Raw genomic sequence first — 20396 nt, forward strand, 5'->3', positions numbered from 1 at the left:
GGAGACACTTACACTCTAAACCAAAATCATAATGAATTTCACTTGAAGTCAAGTTTGGCGAAAGGACAGTTCCATTTGGTAAGGTAAAGTCATCATCAGGATTGCCATTGAAAGTTCCGAGCAGTCCTCTGGTCTTGTTAAAATACTCATCGGTTAACATCACCACAAACGTCATCAAACCTTTGTCTACGCAGAATTGCACCCCCGTTCCAGACTTGAAAGTAATATCAAGACACTTTTCAGTTTTTCTGGCGGCCCTCAAGTTGCCTCCAATGTCTTTACTCACGTTAGTTAAATCGTTGTAGCCAGCGAACAACGTGCCATCGATGTATAGTGCCAAACCACCTGCGTATCAAGATAAAACAGACAGTTTATCTGTTAATTTTCCTTTGTCAAGATAGAAGTCACTGGTAAATTTGCAGCCCTGAAGCATTTCAAAAGCGTTTTGAACTCGCTACTTTACTTTTTGTAAAATTCAGTTTTACTTCAGTTGTGTCTGTCCTATCAAACTGCGTTTTTACTCAGTTAAATTTAAACTTCAATTCTGTGGCACTGACTAAAGTTAAAAATGTTGGACAAAAGAACGAAGAACATTGCCCATAAAACAAAAAGCTCGCGTTGCCCTTACTTTCGTTCATGGCTCTGACTTCAACTGTGCTGGTATTGTATTCCTTAGCCGCCCCTGCTGAAAAGACCGTTGCTATGCTAAGGTTCCCTGGAGCCAAAACAGTTCTTGCTTGGAGAACAAACGAGCTGTTGTCGGCATCAACCATTGTGTATTCTCCGATACCGTTGAAAGTGTAATCTTTATCGTCCAGTGTTTTTAAGTGTGGATCTCCCCAAAACCATACTAGAACGAAATTAAAGTCGTTGTTAATATAAGTAACTTAAGTACAGCAGTCATGGCTAACGGCATAATTTGGAGCCATTTTACAAAGTAGTTAAAGTAATATAAGATCTAAAGAATAAAAGTTATATACGGTACTAATAAAAGGTAACAGAGAAAAAGAATTGAAAACATGAAAAACAAACAAACAAACAAACAAACCAACCAACCAACCAACAAACAAACAAACAACAACAACAAAAAAAAACACAGTGCACAACTTAGACAGGCAAAACCCTGTTTAATTAAAATATGGTACCAAGATGCTTTGAAATTTGTCTTCTCAAATGAGTGCAAAGCGTTTTCAACAAATTGGAAAAAGCTAAACTTGATTTTGTTAAACTATGTTTAGTTGGTGTAAATGGGGTGTAAGGCTTTTATGGGGATCATAACCTGAAGCTACTAAGTTATGAGCCCGAGTTCTGTAGCATGAAGCAGCCAGATTGAATGCTTGTCCATTATCGCCGCCCAAAAAGTTTGCCTTCACTCATTTATGTACTCCCGCACGGCTGAAGTGAGTAAAGTTTGAAAGTCTTCGATTATTTTGTTTTAACCGCCGCCTTGTTAGCTCAGTTGGTAGACTGACGCCAGACTGCTGTGCGGGAGGTCGAGGGTTCGAGCCCCAGATCGGACCAACACTCAGGGTCGTAAAATAACTGAGGAGTATGCTTTGCCTTTGTAATTACATCTAACCAAATGGTCAGATGTTCAAGTCTTCTCGGATAAGGACTATTAACCGTAGGCCCCGTCTCCTGCATCTTCAGTGTTACATGCATGGTTAGCAGAAGACGTTATAGAACTCACACACTTATTCCAAAGAGTAGGGCACGTAGTTCAGTCCCGGTGTTGTGGTCTGGCCTTGTCTGACGGGTTGGTGCTTTACATAGGGTTAACCTCATTGCACCTTTCCCCCATGGACAGAATTATGGCCTTGTATTAGTAACGAGTATCCCGGCCTTCATAACAATGTATTAGGTGGAAAAATAAAGCCGTTACTTACTTCTAATAAGTGGAAGGTATCCTGTACAGTCCTGGGATGGTCTCACGGAGTAGAACTTGTCACAGTTTGGGGAGTTATAGCAGCAGACCTGTTTTGCAGCGAAGTCATCCAATACATCGTCCGGCAGAGTAGTTTTTCCTTTTTCAAATACTACGCTGCCAGCGTCAACTTCGTCTACAACAAGTGCACCAAATTGTGGCGAATAGCAACACCTTTGGAAAAGAACTCCAGAAACAAGATTTCCAGTGATGGGGGTTATGACAGAAGAGTTAAAACATATGTTCTCCGTGAAGGGGTCCGAAAAAAAGAATCTGCTGTCGAAGAGGGCTTGGAATAATGAACATGGGCATCTCGGCAAAAATGACTGTGTTATCAGACTTTTGAGATTATCCTCTTGAAATTTGACCCACTTCCTGCACTTTGTTTCATCATCATCACCCGTCCTTGTTTCAATTCTGAAACTGAACTCTCCTCGAATGATTGAATTTTCATCTTGTAAGAAAGTGGAAAGCTCCGTCGCTCTTTGTGACGCCGACCTAAGGAAAAAAATTGGAAAAAAAATTGAATGAAAAAAATAGAAACTTTCTGGCAAATCTGAGAAATGTTAAATTTCCAAAATGCGGGGTATTCAACTAAAAATTTGAGAAATCCCATAAGGAATAACAAATGGAACGGAAATTCCCGGTAGGAAATGACGAACTTAGAACGTGACCTGTAGAAAACTGAAGAATTAATCCAAACAGAGTTTAAATGAAGGAAATTTTTTGTAACAATAGGAAATTAATTAAGATATTTTTTTATTACAATACTAGCAACTTCTATATCGTGAAATAAGACTTCTGCACGTAATTGGAAAAGGAGGAGAGAGGGAGAAAGTAAAGCAGGAATTTCCTGTTTGTGCGTTAACGCGTGTGAAATCTTACCCATCAAGAGTAGGAAACCTAGCTCGGTCACTCAGCTCACCATCTGCAGCGTTGAAGCCAGCTACTGAGAAGAGGTCACTGTAAAATCAACCAGTAATTAATAATAAGTCAGTCAGTAATTAGCGAGAGAGGCTCTTGGTTCACGATGAATCGTAACGTTTTAGCGTAGAAGAGAAAAAAAGTAATCTGCAGTTCATGTTACAAACATGATGAAATTTCATTGAACTTGTTAAATTTCTAGAATTAAGTTGGACCAAAATTGTTGACCAAACACACGGGGGGAGGGGGGGGGGGTACTCCCAGAAAAGTTGAGTGGGGGTGTGCGGCCCACTTCCCAAAACCCTTACCTATTTATGACCAAAATCTACGGTTTTTGCTACCCTATTTGTGACCTGGCTAAAATGTTAACTTGACAGCCTATTTGTGACCTTTGCGGCTGACATAGTTGCCCTAAACATACGTTATGAAGAACTTTTGCTGACGGTCTTATTGATAATGATGAAAAAATAGCTTCTTCCAAGAAACATACCCAATTAAAGACTAGACGGCTAAAACCATACCCTAGTGAGGACCAAAATGGCCAATTTATGACCAGAACGGCTGAAAAACCATACCCTTTGGGGTCGCACATACCTATATAGCCCATATAAGGGAGTACCCCCCCCCCCCCGAGCAAACATAACATAGTACAAAAAATCCCCCGTTTTATCTAACTTACATGTGAGCATCCTATATTGTCGGTTCATACTGGAAACCTTGAATCTAAAGGAAAGCCAATGCACCAAAGACCAGTTTTATACCTTTTTCATTGTTGTTCACTTACTCAAAAGTCGGTGTTGCCCACTGAAGGCCGCCACAGGGGTAATGGTATTTCAGAAACGTGTAGGTTCCATCTGTTATTATAACTGCTTGAAAAGTGTTGGTCTGTAATTTGGAGAATACATTTTACGTCAGCTTCAAGTAATTACTTTGAGTTTTGATTGGTTCACTGTATTATATGTTTTCTTTGTGATTGACTAAAGCGATTACTTTGGTTTTGGTTTTGCCACACTCGTTTGAAAACTGCTCTAACGTTTGTGTACAACTGAAAACACTGCAAAAATATTCGTTAGAGCTATTCATGTTTAGGTTTAATAGCTTTTTGCTTGGCGCTTTTCAAAAAAAAAAAATATCAAAAAATGCTTTCGCGCATTTTTTAATCTCTAAGAAATAGAGTATATCGTGAGGCAGTTTAGTTTTTGCTCGATATTTAGTAGAAAATATGGGTCTTACTGTATCAAATGAAAAAATACGATCCCTGAACACCTTGTTTCCCCCCAAAACTTGACGTTTATTGTATTTTTAGAGGACTTACAATATCTTCTTTGACGTCTCTCACAGACAGCACCTTGGGTCGAAGACGCAGCCACGTCACCACGAGTACCCATGTGGCTGAGAAGAAACTAAACGACTGTGTGTTGTTCCTGACATCTTGACTTGCTCTATCTAGTATGTAGGAAGCATTCGGCGCATTGGAGCCTTCTTTATAAACTTGGCGGAAGACAGCAGAACGATTTGAGTAATCGAATAAGCAGTCTTCAGCACTGGAACAGAACGAGTGGTCACGATCGATTACTGACCAGAATGGGAATAACATGGGAACTGTGAACCGGAATTTCAACGTATCCCAGGTTGGTAATGGCGCAGAGTTTAGCACTAAAGCCTGATCGAAACGAATCGTTCCATCCGCGCAAATCTGAAAAAAGAGAACTTTGGTTATGAGTAACCCAAGGGGCGTGAAACAAAGTCAATGCCACTTGATGTTTAATGTAAAAATAATCATTGGTTTGGTTACGTCAAGTACTTAGATCACATTTTCTGTTCGTGATACCGTCGGATGCGTCATCCATGAACTACTGCAAACGGCCGGGGAACTTAATGCGCAAGTAATGTCTGTGGTTCGCTCTGTTTCATTCCTTTCTTTTAAAAGCTTGATTTTTGTATAACAAAGCGCCTTTAGGCGAGTGTGTATAATAAGGTACTTTTGAGACTACAGCTGAAGCATTATGGGGCGTATCATTTCACAAGCTCAAGTAATTGATTAAAAAATCAAGTAATGCAACTTGTGGGATGTTTCATATATGCCCTGGAAAACACTGCGATACTACAATAACACACTGCAATACGAGCCTATTTGCCGGGGAAATGTGTCAGTGTAATTCGTGTTTAGACCACACAAATATCTATTCATTAAAACAGAGGACAAACTTACAGACAGTTTGTATCGCTTTATGTCATAGAAATAAAAGCCATCGTCGTTCCTTATTGTTTTACATTTTCCTCCCTCGACCAAATCCACCTCCATTTCCTGGTCTTGTTGTTCTTCTCCGTACGGGTAAATAACGTCCCAGAAACAGTCAACTGTGTGGAACAATTTGGTAATTTACTTTCACTCAATTAAAGGATCTTTGTCCCAAAAACATTACACTAGTGCTGTGGGGAACATATGTGTGAAGGAAATTCGCAATTAGGATAAAAGTTGCATTGTAGGAGGTAAATATCTGTGCACATCTAGATAGCGTATTTGTGTGTTTTTTTTAACGTTACATATGCGTTTTTTAATTCGTTTTTGTAAAATGTACAGAGAATAAAACATTTTGGGTTGTTATAGGTAATTTTGTTCAACAAGCCATCCTACTATCTGAAAAAATTCTTAATGAATCCAAAAGATTCTTTTTCAGGAAGGAATTGTAATCACACTTCAGGCAACAATTGGTCCTGCTACCACAGTTAAGTAGCGTATCGCCATGAAATTGGTTGCCAGGTAAAGTGTCGTTATTTATGAAATTGGTTGCTAAGTTACGTTCGTCATAAAAATGGTTGCTAAGTAGACTGATGTCATGAAGCTGGTTGTTAAGTAAAGTAACACATGGGTATGCTGGGATCAGAAGACAGTAATTGAATGTGTGTTGGCAGTTATTTGGAATAACACTTCTAGTGTAGCGTTCTTTGAACATTTTAAAATTACCCAAGAACGACTTTTGTTGTAAAAATCTGCATTTTGAAATTACACAACTTGGATTTTCGCTGCATAATACGAGTTGCAAATTTTGAAAACAAACTACACGGATTTTTGTAGCAAGATAAGAGTTGTATATTTGAAATTTTACCAGTGGGGTTAGAAAATGAAAATGAAACTGATGTGTTGATGATGAGCTACAATACTTACTCGGAGTACCACAATCAGGTCCAGTGTAAGCTTTAGGAATCGGACAGACGCAGAAGAAACTGTAATCATCCGCTACATAGCATGCGCCGTCATTCTTACACGGATCGGTGTTATAGCAAGGGTCAACTGTTGGATAAAGAACCCAACAAATTATAAATTTAAAGACGGATTCTCTTTCTAATTCTCTGAAAACAGTCGCCGATTGTTTATATCGGTTCTGAAACTGAGGGGTGGGGGTGGGGAGAGAACGTAATGGGTATATTTAGGGGGTCGCAGCTGTGATACAAGATTGCAGTTTTGTGTAAAAAATATTCTATTTTATGGACGGAATGTATGGCTGAATGATTTTTATTATTCAGTTAGACATTCAACCTTGAAATCAAATAATCATAGTACATCACAGGGCCATAAACACAATACGAAGGAAGGACTTTAATTTACACTGAACTGAACTTCTCCCATACAGAGGTACTAATTTTTGTTCGCTCGGAACCGTTCTGGATGGCTGTCTAGATGGGATAATATTGATCGCGTTTAATATCGGCTCGACCAGTCAAATTTCTGGATAACGTACAAACCCCTCGCGCCTTGGATGCTAGAATAAATAAACACCATAAAGAAAACTTCTTACCGTGGCTACAGTTTGGCCCAATGAATCCAGCGGTACAGTTGCAAGAATAGCTATTTATCCCGTCTATGCAAGTTCCATTGTTTTGGCACGGACTAGTACCATTAGTACCATTACACTCGTCCACATCTGAAAAGTAGCATTACAATCAACTATATAAAACACGTTCTAAAACCAAAGGTGATATTCTAAAATAGCGGAAATCTGTCATATATTGCCGTTTTTAGTTTATTTTTGACCAAATTCCTATTTTTGTGTCCTTGCATTGCGATTTTTGCCCTATTTGTGTTCAATTTTACCACACTGTGACATATCTCGGTAAAATCTTTTAACTTAATCAAAATTCTAGCATTCTCTCCCATGGTATTGTCAAAAAACCCTTAAAAGACCATACTTTTACCACAAGTAAAGCGTTTGAGTGAAAACTGTTCCTTTTTTGTGAATTCATAACCCGAAATATTTGACTGAAAACCCTGCAAATTCTAATGGGATTTACTGACAGAAGCAAAATGTCGATGGAAATTAATTTCCATCGACATTTGCAAATAGATGTAAAATATCGTTGAAATTTTCCACCAACGTTTTGCTAACAAAAGCAAAATATCATCGATATCTTCAATAGATAAAAAATGTCGATGGAATTCGAAATTTCCATCGAAATTTTGCAAACAAATGTAAAATAAAATATCAATGGAAAGTTCCACCGACGTTTTGCTGGAAAAAGCATAATGTCATCGATATTTACAAACTGATAAAAAAATGTCGATGGAAATTTCCACCGACATTTTGCAAATAAATTCAAAATATCAGTGAAAAGTTCCACCGACTTTTGCTGACAATAGCAAAATGTCATCGATAAAAAAATGTCGCCGAAAATTTCCACCGACACTTATTGCGTCGCGGGTGGATTTTTCCTTCGATATTTAAACGACCAAGGCTAAATGCCGGGAGTTATTTACAGCGATTTTTTTGTGTGCTAAAAAAACGACTGTGTATAATAAGAAAAGAAAGGACAAAGCATTAAGTTTGGCAATTTTACTATCGGTATCTTCCCAGTAGATTACAACTGAGCCGTGATACGAGTTCAAATGTCTCACAAAGTGACCAAACATCAAACTGATCAAGGACATTATAAAAAAAAATCAGGCCCAACATTGATCAGTCCAAGCTTTTGCCGTTAGAAGGTAACGTAAATGTTATGTCTATTCTTAATGCTATCCACCGAATAAATCACAATCCGGTTGATAGGTGTTGCCAAAAAAACTGGGCAATCCACTTGAAAGTGGTTTTATGGATAGCGTTATCGACCCTTCGCATAACTGGGCCCAGCGCACCCAAAAAGCTCAATTACCCCTTCCCCCTCTCAGCCTCTCAAGCCCTTTTTTGTGGACGTCAAGACATTTTAAAGTATCTTACCCCGACCGACCCCTTCCCCCCCACCTCAGTTTAGACGTGACGAAAATTTGAGCTGTACGAAAGAACACTGTTAGTATAGACATACATAACAAAGGATGTAAAGACAAGTCATCGTAAATATTGCATTAACCTTTGAGCTTCAGCCACACACACAGGGTCACACACAAAACAAATGTGGCAAAAGCTTGGATGAGGCTATTTTTCGGTAGAATTGGAGACAAAACGCCTGACTCACCAGCCATCAACCTTCCCAGTTACCTAGACAACTGTATCATTTATGGTTACCTGATGGATGATTTGGTGCAGCGGAAGGAACATACAACCGATATACTACTCTCAGTTTTACCGCATTATGAATAAAGACTTTCCTGACGTTTTATTCCAAAGGTAACCTTCTTTGTTATTTAGATAGGTTTAGTGTAATGTTGCGAATGAAATGTCATGTTCGATCACGTCGTTCAATTAGGTGTATCGAGTCAAAAACTTTGCCAATCATTTGAGTTATTTCAGTGTCCGATGGAGTCAGACCCCGCGGAGGGAGTACTTCCGTAAATTTCGGATCGGGTGTGTGCCGCAAAAGGTTTTAACCCCTGACCCTATTTAAGGATAAAGGACATGAAAAACCACACTCTATTCAAGGCCCAAACCCAAAAAATGACACCCTATTCAAGGGAAAAAACTGGGAAGAGCGTGGACGATTCAACTTTACATCGTTTCTGTAACTTTGGGGGTAAATGAATTGCTTTTTTTTTAACACATCATTTGTTTTTCCTATAGCTGGGCATTTACGCACTGATACAATTAACGTACTCTATCTAAGGATCACACCTTAAACACAATGTATACAGAGGCAAAAATGAAACCCTATTTAAGGATCGAGAACCGTCAAAAACCCAACTCTATCCCGCTGCACGTGCCTTTATAGCGTCTATATGGGAATAGCTCCCGGGGTCACATTCAGAAAGTCCTCGACTCCTGTAAGATATGACTGATACCCGGGAACTGATGTATACAATGTACAAAGAAGGGTAGCATCTTATAAGAAAATACTTGCAATACATCATATGCTTGCAACTCAACTATTTTGCCAATAGACAAATACAATTGATAATCACCCCGGTTTGCCAAAACGCTTTCTAATTTCCGCAATATTTGTCCACGGAGAATAAATAGTATATAATTGCTACGTTCTTAATCTTTTGGGCGGGTAAACAGGCTTAATAAATGTGACATCTGTACCTCTCTAAAGGAGGAGAAGAATAAGAAGATGGATAAAACATTAAGGTCATATTATGACAAGCTGTATCAGTATCACAACGATCTACAGAGGTAACTATACAACCTTATTGGAACCTTATGCATGCATTCCCTCTCGTGTTAAGCGAATCTTAACTGCCAATGAAATGTTGAAGAAGCACTAGCCAGGTAAGCACGAACGCTTACTTTTTATAACTGATGAATGTTGGTACAATTGGTTTGAAATTTGCTCGTTTTTGTCGGAGGTATAGTTGATCGGTTCTTCAAAAGTCTTAAAAGGCCAATTTTTGCCAAAATTTTATGCTAATATGGCAAAAACGAGGCAAATCAGCTCAATTTTGGCGCTGTTTGGTTTTAGAACGTGTTCTAAATACAAAGTCACCAGGGTATAGTTTGTTGGAATTTTGCTTCCTCGCCATATCTTTAGGGCTGTTTCAGTGATTGTTTAAGTTTAAGGTGGCTCAAAACAGTTTCCCGCAGTTAGATTTTGATTGGTCATTGTAACCACTCTTTATCACTTGATGCTTCAATCATTATATCAATAAACTGTCCCATCATTGGTGAACACGTTGTTATCATTTTCGTGACCTAAAGGTAACTATAGCAACAGTATGACCTCCTAAAAACACCCTTAATTACAGCTTTAGGGGCTTATAATTTCAAAAACGGCTCGGTGAAATTTTTTTTATATTATCAAATTTTAATAAGCATGATAAGACGCAACTTTTGGCACGAAAATGATTCCAACGTGCTCACCAATGATTGGACAGTTTTTTGATACCATGATTGTAGCATCAAGTGGAAAATAGTGGTTATAACGACCCATCAAAATCCAAGTGCTGGAAAGTGTTTTGAGCCACCTTAAGATTAATCGACATGATGGAAAATTCCTTTGTTCTACTTTACTGTACCTATCTCGCAAGTCATTCCTATGAAACCAGGGGCGCAGTCACATTCAGCTGTTCCATTGAGATTCACTTCGCACTCGCCATTGTTAAGACAATATAGAGAACTGCATGGATCTGTAAAGCGCAAGACAAAGGAATTACCTAGTGAAAAGTGTGCGATAGGTTTATTGCACATTTCGTACACGATATCGCACAATTAAAAAAATTAAAAAAAAAAACAATTTTGAATCATATAGAAAGTCAACAAATACCTGGCACAACCGTGGATGAAAAGTGCATTGATTCCGAAGGCGTTGATGAAATGGAAACTGATGATTCTACCAAAAAGAAAGTAAAAAAAAATACTACTTGAGACGACGTACTGACCTGTATAAAAGGGAGAATGCGATAAAATAAGCCGAAGTTATAGGGAACCAATTAACGAGGGCCAGTTCCAGCCCCTCGCCAGTCATCAGCCGATAAAAGCCTTGAAGATTTGAATATATGAAAGAACAGCTTGTAATTAAAGGAACACAAGAGACACTTTACCTGAGTGCGAGGAGGAAGTCATCGAAGTGGAACCTTGTAAAGAAAAAAAAAAGGAATTAGAGCATCAGAATCAGAGCGAAGGCAAGTTAAAGATATTTGACTTTGCCTACCTGTTAAAGGTTTGGTGGGAGACATCGATGAGGATGAAGAATCTGGTAAGAAGATATAAATACAAGTAAATATCTTGTGTAGAGAACTGAGTTTGCATTAAGAAATCAAATACACTCTCCACAATAATTCAAATTTTACAAATCACGATGAGGTAAGGCATTAAAGTAAGGCAAGGTACTGTTCTAAATTACTACAACCATTTCAAAAGAACATACGCAGGCATGAGGACACATTACCACTGCTCCTTGAAGATGGAGACACACTGGCACTGCTGCTGGAAGATGGAGACACACTGGTACTGCTGCTTGATGATGGGGACACACTGGTACTGCTGCTGGAAGATGGAGACACACTGGTACTGCTGCTGGAAGATGGAGACATACTGGCACTGCTGCTGGAAGATGGAGGCACACTGGTACTGCTGCTTGATGATGGGGACACACTGGCACTGCTGCTTGAGCTTGGAGACACACTGGCACTGCTGCTGGAAGATGGAGACACACTGGTACTGCTGCTGGAAGATGGAGACACACTGGTACTGCTGCTGGAAGATGGAGACATACTGGCACTGCTGCTGGAAGATGGAGGCACACTGGTACTGCTGCTTGATGATGGGGACACACTGGCACTGCTGCTTGAGCTTGGAGACACACTGGCACTGCTGCTGGAAGATGGAGACACACTGGTACTGCTGCTGGAAGATGGAGACACACTGGTACTGCTGCTGGAAGATGGAGACACACTGGCGCTGCTGCTGGAAGATGGAGACACACTGGTACTGCTGCTGGAAGATGGAGACACACCGGTACTGCTGCTGGAAGATGGAGACACACCGGCACTGCTGCTTGATGATGGGGACACACTGACACTGCTGCTTGAGCTTGGAGACACACTGGCACTGCTGCTGGAAGATGGAGACACACTGGTACTGCTGCTGGAAGATGGAGACACACTGGTACTGCCGCTGGAACTTTCAGACTCTGAAACACTGGCGCTGCTGCTGGAACTATCAGACACACTGGCACTGCTGCTGGAACTTATGGAATTGGAAACACTTGCACTACTGCTGGAACTATCAGACATACTGGCACTGCTGCTGGAACTGTCAGACATACTAGCACTGCTGCTAGAACTTTCAGATTCTGAAACACTAGAACTGCTGCTGGAACTATCAGACACACTGGTACTGCTGCTGGAACTTACGGACTCTGAAACACTAGAACTGCTGCTGGAACTATCAGACACACTTGCACTGCTGCTGGAACTATCAGACATACTTGCACTGCTGCTGGAACTTTGGGACTCTGAAACACTAGAACTGCTGCTGGAACTTACGGACTCGGAAACACTAGCACTGCTGCTGGAGCTGTCAGACACACTGGAACTGCTTGCTAGAAAATAGTAACGAGTCTATAATTATCACAGGTAAAAATGATTTCGTACTGCCGTGGATATCTATCTATCATTTATTTGATGGCAAGCAGGTGGCCGAGAATGTATGCCAACCAACAGTTATAGTTCTCCTATTCCGGCGGGGAATAGCACTGTTACAAGCTTTTCATACACTATTGTATGGATCCAAACAGTTAATGTCATGCCAGTTATAGAGAGTAAATAAAATATGCTATAGACTCGATATTGTTTTACAATCTAAGGTTTGGAGGGCCTTGATGACTCATGCGATTATATGATTCAAGCTACCTAGCTCTTGTGCATCGACTGCCGAATTTTGTCATGAAAGTTTGTTTTTGTCCTACTTTTCTCAAACGCTTTGGTTTGTTAAAAAAATTCACGTTAGTCATCCTGACAGAACAAATCAGGGTTGCATTTTTTCTTTGATAATGAACAAAACTAAAACTTAGCTAGTGAGCTTATTTCCATTTTTCCTTCACTGAGTGTCCGTTTCTTGCGACTATTAGTATGCGATACCTTTCAACGAATGTAATAACTTTCTCTTTGGTTGCGTTCATCTAAATAGAATCAGTGTATCACATGAATTCAAAAGAAATACCGACTTCACAAAAGTAAAGAATGGACAAACTTCAGTACAGGAATCTAACTGATCCATGACGCCTCCATGCCTTACCCAACAAATTACGAGAAGATAGAATTGATTGACATTTGCTGGACATAAGAGCTGTTTTAGCAACAACTTGTGTTTAATGTAATGGAGCCCGCAAAGGAGAAGTTGAAAATTTCAATTTACCTGATATAGTGGTATAGTAGCAGGAACATGTCGATGCTGCAAGAAAATGTTCGAAGGATTAGAAATGTGAAACTTTTTAACATTAGGTAACGTAAAATTTCTTACATTTAGGTTTGAGAAAGTTCACTGACTTAGGTAAGAAACGGTAAAAATACGCAGTCTATCTTCTAAATATGAAGTCTTACCTGATAAACTGGCCGAGGAGGAACTTGACGGTGAAACAGTAGCTGAGGAAGAGCTCGAGTCAGACAGGCTAGCTGAGGAGGAACTGGAGTCAGACACACTAGCTGAGGAGGAACTGGAGTCAGATACACTCGAAGAGGAGGAACTAGAAGCTGACACACTTGCAGAAGACGAACTCGAGAGAGATACACTCGCAGAAGACGAACTCGAGTCAGATGCACTCGCAGAAGACGAACTCGAGTCAGATACACTTGAAGAAGACGAACTCGAGTCAGATGCACTCGCAGAAGACGAACTCGAGTCAGATACACTTGAAGAAGACGAACTCGAGTCAGATGCACTCGCAGAAGACGAACTCGAGTCAGATGCACTCGCAGAAGACGAACTTGAGTCAGATACACTTGAAGAAGACGAACTCGAGTCAGATGCACTCGCAGAAGACGAACTTGAGTAAGATACACTTGAAGAAGACGAACTCGAGTCGGATGCACTCGCAGAAGACGAACTTGAGTAAGATACACTTGAAGAAGGCGAACTCGAGTCAGATGCACTCGCAGAAGACGAACTCGAGTCAGATACACTTGAAAAAGACGAACTTGAATCCGATGCACTAGCCGAGGAGGAACTTGATGGTGACACACTGGACGATGAGCCTGGGTGGAAGGACAAGACAGCTTTTAACGTTTTCTTATATTCTAAGAAAATTTTGCACAGTTGTATATTGAAAAAAGCATAGCTATGGGCCTGGGGCTGGACCAAACAAAGTACGTTAAAATGTTTCCTACTCTGTACTGACTAGTTACTGTATTTGGCCTTCTTATATAAGCAAACACTACTAAAAAACGATAAAGAATACTATAAAACGATATGAAAAAGAGACTTAGGTAACATATTTTCACAGGCTTGTCGCTTATAAAACTTCTAAAAAAAATAAAACTAGTTTGAAAAATGCATTGCAAATATGAACGAAGAAGTTGCAAAGCCGCAAAGGAGAGTTTTTTCCGTCAGTTCCAAATGTCGCTTGGTTTTGAGTATCTTTTGCTGGATTCCTTTGTTAACTTAAAACCTCTGAACAATTTGTGCTGCCGTTTTCAACTAAATTATTCAAATTATTCCAATTATTTTCGCGTTTTGATCGATTCTTACTAATGATCAATTGTAGGACAGCCACAGAGATGACACCATTAACATTTGTTTTTGTCTCTTTACTACACAAAACAGATAGATTCCATGTTTCCTACTCTAGATCCTGTTTTATCTGATCTTAATGACCCATATCCTATTAATCTTCCCCCTAAATATTCTATATCCGGTTGATTTTTAACCTTAATATCCCGTTACCCAAAACCCCCTAATAGGGCCTTAGTAACAGATCACAGAAAACGTCAAAAGAGGATATTATACGGTGGCGAGAAGATATGAATTTTTGTTCGAGTGAAATATTGTTGCTGCCACGAGAACATAAAATTGATATCTTCGAGCTAACGTGTAATGTTCTTTTTATTATATAGACATACTGTTGACGGCGTTTTCAACGATTTTCCGAAGATTTCCGACCTCTTTTCGAAGATGTCCGAAAATTTTCCAAAACTCGTCCGAAGGTCACAGGAACGTTGCCGAACATTTTTCGAAAACTTCCGAAGATTACCGAAGACTTTCGATCGTACACCAACGAATTTAAGTACAATTTAAGAAACAAACTTGATATCAGTGAAATCATCGATATCTTTATTAGCGAGCTAGAGGATATGGAAAAAACACTACCCGAGTCCCGGATGTGGTTTCGTATGAATTTTACGAGTGGTGTATTTTCCAGTAAAACACTCTTGTCTATATAATAAAATGTCGTAAGAACGCCAGTGACACATTCCGCTATCGCCTCGTGTGCTACGTTTGTGTTCTTATCACATTTTGGCGACATCTGTGATCAATAACTGAACAGACGCATAGCAACATGAGATCTATTTGTCAAATTGACAGAGATACCGCGAATTTCACCGCAGAGTCTGTCACTCATCATTGTTACTTACTCGACCACGGTGTAGAGCAGACACACGTCAATTTCTGACCTGTTCATCAAAAAGAAATTCCTGTTATCATAATAAATTAAATCTTAATTTAAACCAGTAAATATATGTAAGTTATTGTCCAAGAGTGAGGTCAAAAAGGCTGAATATTGGCCAAGTTCCTTCTTAGCGTGTTTATGGATGGAGAAGGAGTCGAGTTCCATAAAAACGCAAAAAAGAACGAGGCCAATATCGAGCCATTTTGCCCAAACAAACTTGGTCAGTAAAGGATTTACTACATGGAAAAAATCACTATTTTCTTGCTGGATACAGCGGGTAATCCCAAGTGGACAAGATAGCCTCATCTTACCCGCCCGGGTAGCCAATCACAGCGCGGGATTCGGTTCATCTTCTTAAATGTTACGATGGTAAAGTAAAACCTATTGAGCCTTAAGGCTCATAGCTCTCGACTCGTAACTCCGGCGTCTTAAGCGCAAAGCGGCTGGGAATATCTCCCCCCCTCCCCCAGATAACATGTAACCAATCGCGGCATTACACCCGTGAACTCTGTCAGGTGGCCCTAGCAATTCATCGAAACCCATTTATACACCTGGTTGGCGAGAGGCATTGCGAGGGTAAAGTGCAAAGGCTAAAACATAGTGACACGTAGGGCTGGAATCCCGACTGCTCCTCTGGGAGTCCATTCCACCAACAATCATGCTCCACCTTTACAATGTAAAGATATATCACGAATACAGCTCTATAATTGGCCCCGCTACTCACTATGTATTCTACTGTAGATAGGGAGTAGCGCAGCAGTGAGCAGTGACGGCCGCTTCGTTGCGTTTCAAAGTGTCTGTGAAGAGGTTGAACGACTTGTAGATTTACACTTAAACAATAATGCCCCGTCCACACGTATCCGGATATTTTTGAATCCGCAACTTTTTCATTTCGGATTCAAAAATTTCCCCGTCCACACGTAGCGTATTCAAATCGAATTCGCCTGTCCACACGCATCCGATGGTATCCGGATTCACTCTAGAGAAACTTGGCCTACACGTTGTGCCGCCACATTGCTTATTGTTCGGTAAGAGACTGGACACGATTTTGCCACGTCATCGAATTCGAAAATATCCGGATTCGCCGTCCATTCGTTGCAGATTTATTTTTTCCACTCTGGAGGTCGGATTAAAAAATATCCGGATTCGCTGCCGAATTCGCCGGATGCGTGTGGACGGAAGCCGTATCCGGAAAGAAAAAGTTGCGGATTCAAAAATATCCGGATACGTGTGGACAGGGCCTAAGATTATTCGCTGTCGATTTCTGTGCGTGATGGCTGACGTGATGCCTCGTCAACTATCACGCGATAGAAATCCCGACCTCACAATCCAATTGTTAATTAGAGCTCGGATGATGAACTTAATAAGTTCGAGGTGGTATATAATCACACAGCGTTGCATTCATGTTAGTATAAAGGACCAGTAAGCAATCTAATAAATTAAAAGAACAGCTTGCGGCCCAACGGACCATAACCAGTTGTGCCCGGTCACGGAATGCATGTGACCTCGTTTAGTATCTGATGAAAATCATCTGCAACGTAAGGAAAGCTAAAAAGAATTTACGAATGTAGACAATCCCCAAGAGGAAATGACAAAAAAGGAAAAGGGCCAAAGCACAAATAGGAATTCTAACGGTCAACGGCGTGGAAAATTGACACGAATTACAAAGAACAAGTTACGTAATTGAGAATTCATGTACTGATATGGAAATTCCGTGTTGAATTCAGTTCCCTTCCAAGTGTTATTAAGTATTCTATAATTTCCATGTTGATAGCTGATATTAGGTCTTTTTGGGTTTGTTCTGATAAGAAGTTTACAGATGGCACCTTTCGTAAAGTTGCTTTGAAGTCTACGAAAAGCGAATTTTGCAATAACGTTGAATTTTTTCGCACCCCTTTCATTATTCAGTTCGGTGGATTATGCACAATATATTGTTTCAAAGAAACTTAAAATCTGGATTAAGCATCAGTATTTAAGGAGACCAATCGGCAGTAAAGAGAAACTTTCACGGTTTCTCACGTTAAAGCGATCGATAGATCAAAGAGCTTCGGTTCATTCTTGTTGTCAGACCTTAATTAACACAGCTATTGTCGTCATGAAAGATACCCTGGGGCTTTTCTTCGCGAAAATAGATTTATCCGCTATGCAAATTCTTTGCTACTCGATAATTCCAGAAACGTTATTTATTATGATTTCCAAACAATTATTTATCGGCGGGTTGCCCAGAGAAATGAAATTTACGGGCACAGTTTTAAAAATGAATCTCTTTTTGTAAAAACAACAGTCATTTTGCTCGACGTAATTCTGTAGTGAACCCTTTTAGTCGATATTTTCAACAGATGCTTCAGCTGTTTATTAATCATTTATTGAATGCATATGTATGCGACGGGAAAAATGGAGGAGAGCACGCGATGGCAAGGAATTAACTCAAACACAATGAAAGAACTTTGCATAAGGTTTGCTAGTTACGTTTTTCGACCATCGCATTTTTTTTTTTTTTTTTTTGTCGACTTTTTCATGTTAACTTAATTGACGATTGTTTTCAACACTAACGAAAACGCAAAACGTCAGTTGGAGACAAAGCTAAAATTTTTCAATTCAGTTTCACCTGAAATTTTGTTTATTTTTCATACCCTCAAGAAACCGTACGTGCAGATCTGTCAAAATTTGATTAATGAAGTTTTATTTTTAAGTTACAATACGCAAAAACGCATTAGCAAGTTAAAAGCCTTAAATTTTTAAGAAGGAATCCACCAGAAGTTCGAATAACAAGTGGAAAAAAATTGTTTTATTTTTAACTAACAATACGTATAAACGCATCAGTGAGCTAAAAGCCTTAATTTATTCCCGTTGCTCTGCTCGCGTTGAAGAACTTCAACTTGGGTCAGTTACTAATTTTGGAAAGTTCTGTCTGGAACGGTGTGGCAATTTTTAAGTAGGAACCCCCAGAAGTTCGAGTAACAAGTAGAAAAAAAAACCTTCGTACAGAGATTATCTGGATCGTTTCGCAAACATCTGTGCCACTGTTTTAAAAATATTCTAAAAAGGATCATATCTAACAACGCGAAAGGTCGAAAACAAATTTTGAAGTTCTTATGAAACACTTGAAAGTACTGGTGAAATGAAACTGATAACGAACAGTGACGTACCTTTGCACAACTCCTCTGAACTTTGAAATTTATTTTTGCGAGTTCCCTTAGGAAATTGTTTTTGGTGTTATTTCAGACAACTATTTATATCTTTAGCTTTCAGAAAATGGACAAAGGACTGTAAAATCCCTAAAATTGTTCTGGTTCAAGGTTTTTGTCCACTGAAATTGCTCGATTTTCTATCGCGTTCCGTCTCAAACCCTTCTTCATGCATACAAATTTTATGCCTGTTGTTTACTAATCCATGCAAAGATGGTAACTCCTTTGCGCTAGCTGCGTTTTTCATGCGTTTCTTTTTTCACATTCTGAGAAAGAGATTAGCACGTCATATCGCTCCGTTGGTGGCGAGGGAGCTAAGAGACCCTGCAACGGCAGCTTGGGTTTTCCGATACCCGATCACGTGGCAATAAGTACGTATCTTCATCAGGGTATAAAGACGTAGAAACCAAGGGTTATGTCTGCAGTTGAAAATCCACCTCTCTCTTGCGAATCGGATCGAATCGAATCGCCTCACAATTCCAACGAACTCGCGTAATTCTAAGTGAGATTTTGTAATATTTTTGACTTGTTCTTGAGGTTTATTTTTTGTTACGTAGCAAGAAAGTTGTGTTGTGTCATACCTATTTACATTAAAAATTGTGTCTCTTGTGGAGTTGTTTTCCTGTTGAATACACATGGCTCTAAGCAACTACGACCTCATGTCGGGTTTTCTTTGTCAACCATTGCAAATAGCATGCTCACTTGAGACAGCATGAACTAGGTTTTTAACATGCAAATCTTGAACTGCTGTGTGTTTCATAATAATCAGCAATGCTACTTTTTCCTCAATCTCAACACTTTTTTAGTCTATTCTAAATGCTGTTGTTGATTTTTTGTGGTGACGTCTTATCGGTTTATTCACAAATTCATTAAGGAAGGCCATCTTGGTCAACAATTCCAAGAAAGACTTTACCGTGGAATTGATATGGTCCATCGAATATCTTCATAGCATAAAATGTAGAGGAAAATATACCCAAGCGTCTCGGTTCTGCGTATTAAAGCTACCGAGCTAAATTTAATACGAACATCTGCGTTTATTGAACAGAATAGTCTTGTTTCTTAGTTTTCTGATCCTTGATAAAAAAAAAAAAAAACAGTCGTTGTGAAAAGCGAACATTTTTTGTTTAAATCAGTCTTTTGTAGTCTGTATGCTCTTTAGAAACAGCTAATCGGAGTCATTCGGTCTGCACGCAGCTTACGAACTCAGAAGATATAGTTTTGCGCAAATCTGAGAGTGTTTCGTGAAAATTTAAATTAATAATTTAAGCAGTAGTTCTCCGAAAACCCACACTGCAATTTGTAGATAGAAACACTCGCCAAAATAATGCTGAAACACGAGTTGGTTTCTAACCATGCAACATTAAGCAGACTTAAGTACAGCTTTCACTTTGGTTATATTGCGAAACGCATTGACGTTATTGAAGGTTTTGCGATACTTTGTGTCACACGGTACACCAAAGTTCATGAACCTCTTGATATGACACAAACAGTAATCAATTTTACCCCTCATCTTAATGAAGACACCTTTATCAACAATTTAACATATCTTACACAAGCAATATATGAAATCTACTGTACCTTCAGAAAGGATCACAGTCGCCAAGCTAAACGACACCACAAGGAGGGCGGCTAATTCTGCAGATTTCTTCTGACCTGGCATTTTGGATGCGCTAAAAGCTCGACAGCTACCGTGTTCTCAGACAAGTTAACAGCCCTTCCCAAAAAACGCGCACTGTTTCAAACTCGTTATGCGCGGGCTCCCTGTTACTTCTGGGAACGGCAAAAGTGAAAGTTTTCCTCTTGAAAGTGGAAATTAGAGAAGCGTGTAATTTTACCCTCAAAACTCTGATCAGCAAATGCGACTGAACCGTCTCAACACTGCCAATCTT

The 20396-nt window shown here is 39.6% G+C and overlaps 1 protein-coding gene across 1 annotated transcript in view; it reads right to left on the reverse strand.

The window, feature by feature from the left end:
* The window catches only part of LOC110056094 (uncharacterized), a 31119-nt gene extending 10723 nt beyond the window's left edge, over positions 1 to 20396 (reverse strand). The window contains exons 1-18 of the mRNA XM_020762532.2: positions 20086 to 20396; positions 15285 to 15323; positions 13257 to 13907; positions 13072 to 13107; positions 11102 to 12256; positions 10865 to 10906; positions 10755 to 10787; positions 10478 to 10543; positions 10230 to 10340; positions 6649 to 6774; positions 6018 to 6143; positions 5061 to 5209; positions 4164 to 4544; positions 3633 to 3733; positions 2810 to 2887; positions 1887 to 2422; positions 629 to 850; positions 13 to 345 (exon numbers count right to left, since the gene is read on the reverse strand). Coding sequence (XP_020618191.2) covers positions 13 to 345; positions 629 to 850; positions 1887 to 2422; positions 2810 to 2887; positions 3633 to 3733; positions 4164 to 4544; positions 5061 to 5209; positions 6018 to 6143; positions 6649 to 6774; positions 10230 to 10340; positions 10478 to 10543; positions 10755 to 10787; positions 10865 to 10906; positions 11102 to 12256; positions 13072 to 13107; positions 13257 to 13907; positions 15285 to 15323; positions 20086 to 20167 — 4267 coding nt within the window. The 5' untranslated portion in view covers positions 20168 to 20396. The remainder of the gene's footprint in view (positions 1 to 12; positions 346 to 628; positions 851 to 1886; positions 2423 to 2809; positions 2888 to 3632; positions 3734 to 4163; positions 4545 to 5060; positions 5210 to 6017; positions 6144 to 6648; positions 6775 to 10229; positions 10341 to 10477; positions 10544 to 10754; positions 10788 to 10864; positions 10907 to 11101; positions 12257 to 13071; positions 13108 to 13256; positions 13908 to 15284; positions 15324 to 20085) is intronic.

This window comes from Orbicella faveolata, unplaced genomic scaffold, assembly GCF_042242905.1.
Source record: "Orbicella faveolata isolate gen_17 unplaced genomic scaffold, um_ofav_v1 contig_24, whole genome shotgun sequence".
Classification (NCBI taxonomy): domain Eukaryota; kingdom Metazoa; phylum Cnidaria; class Anthozoa; order Scleractinia; family Merulinidae; genus Orbicella; species Orbicella faveolata.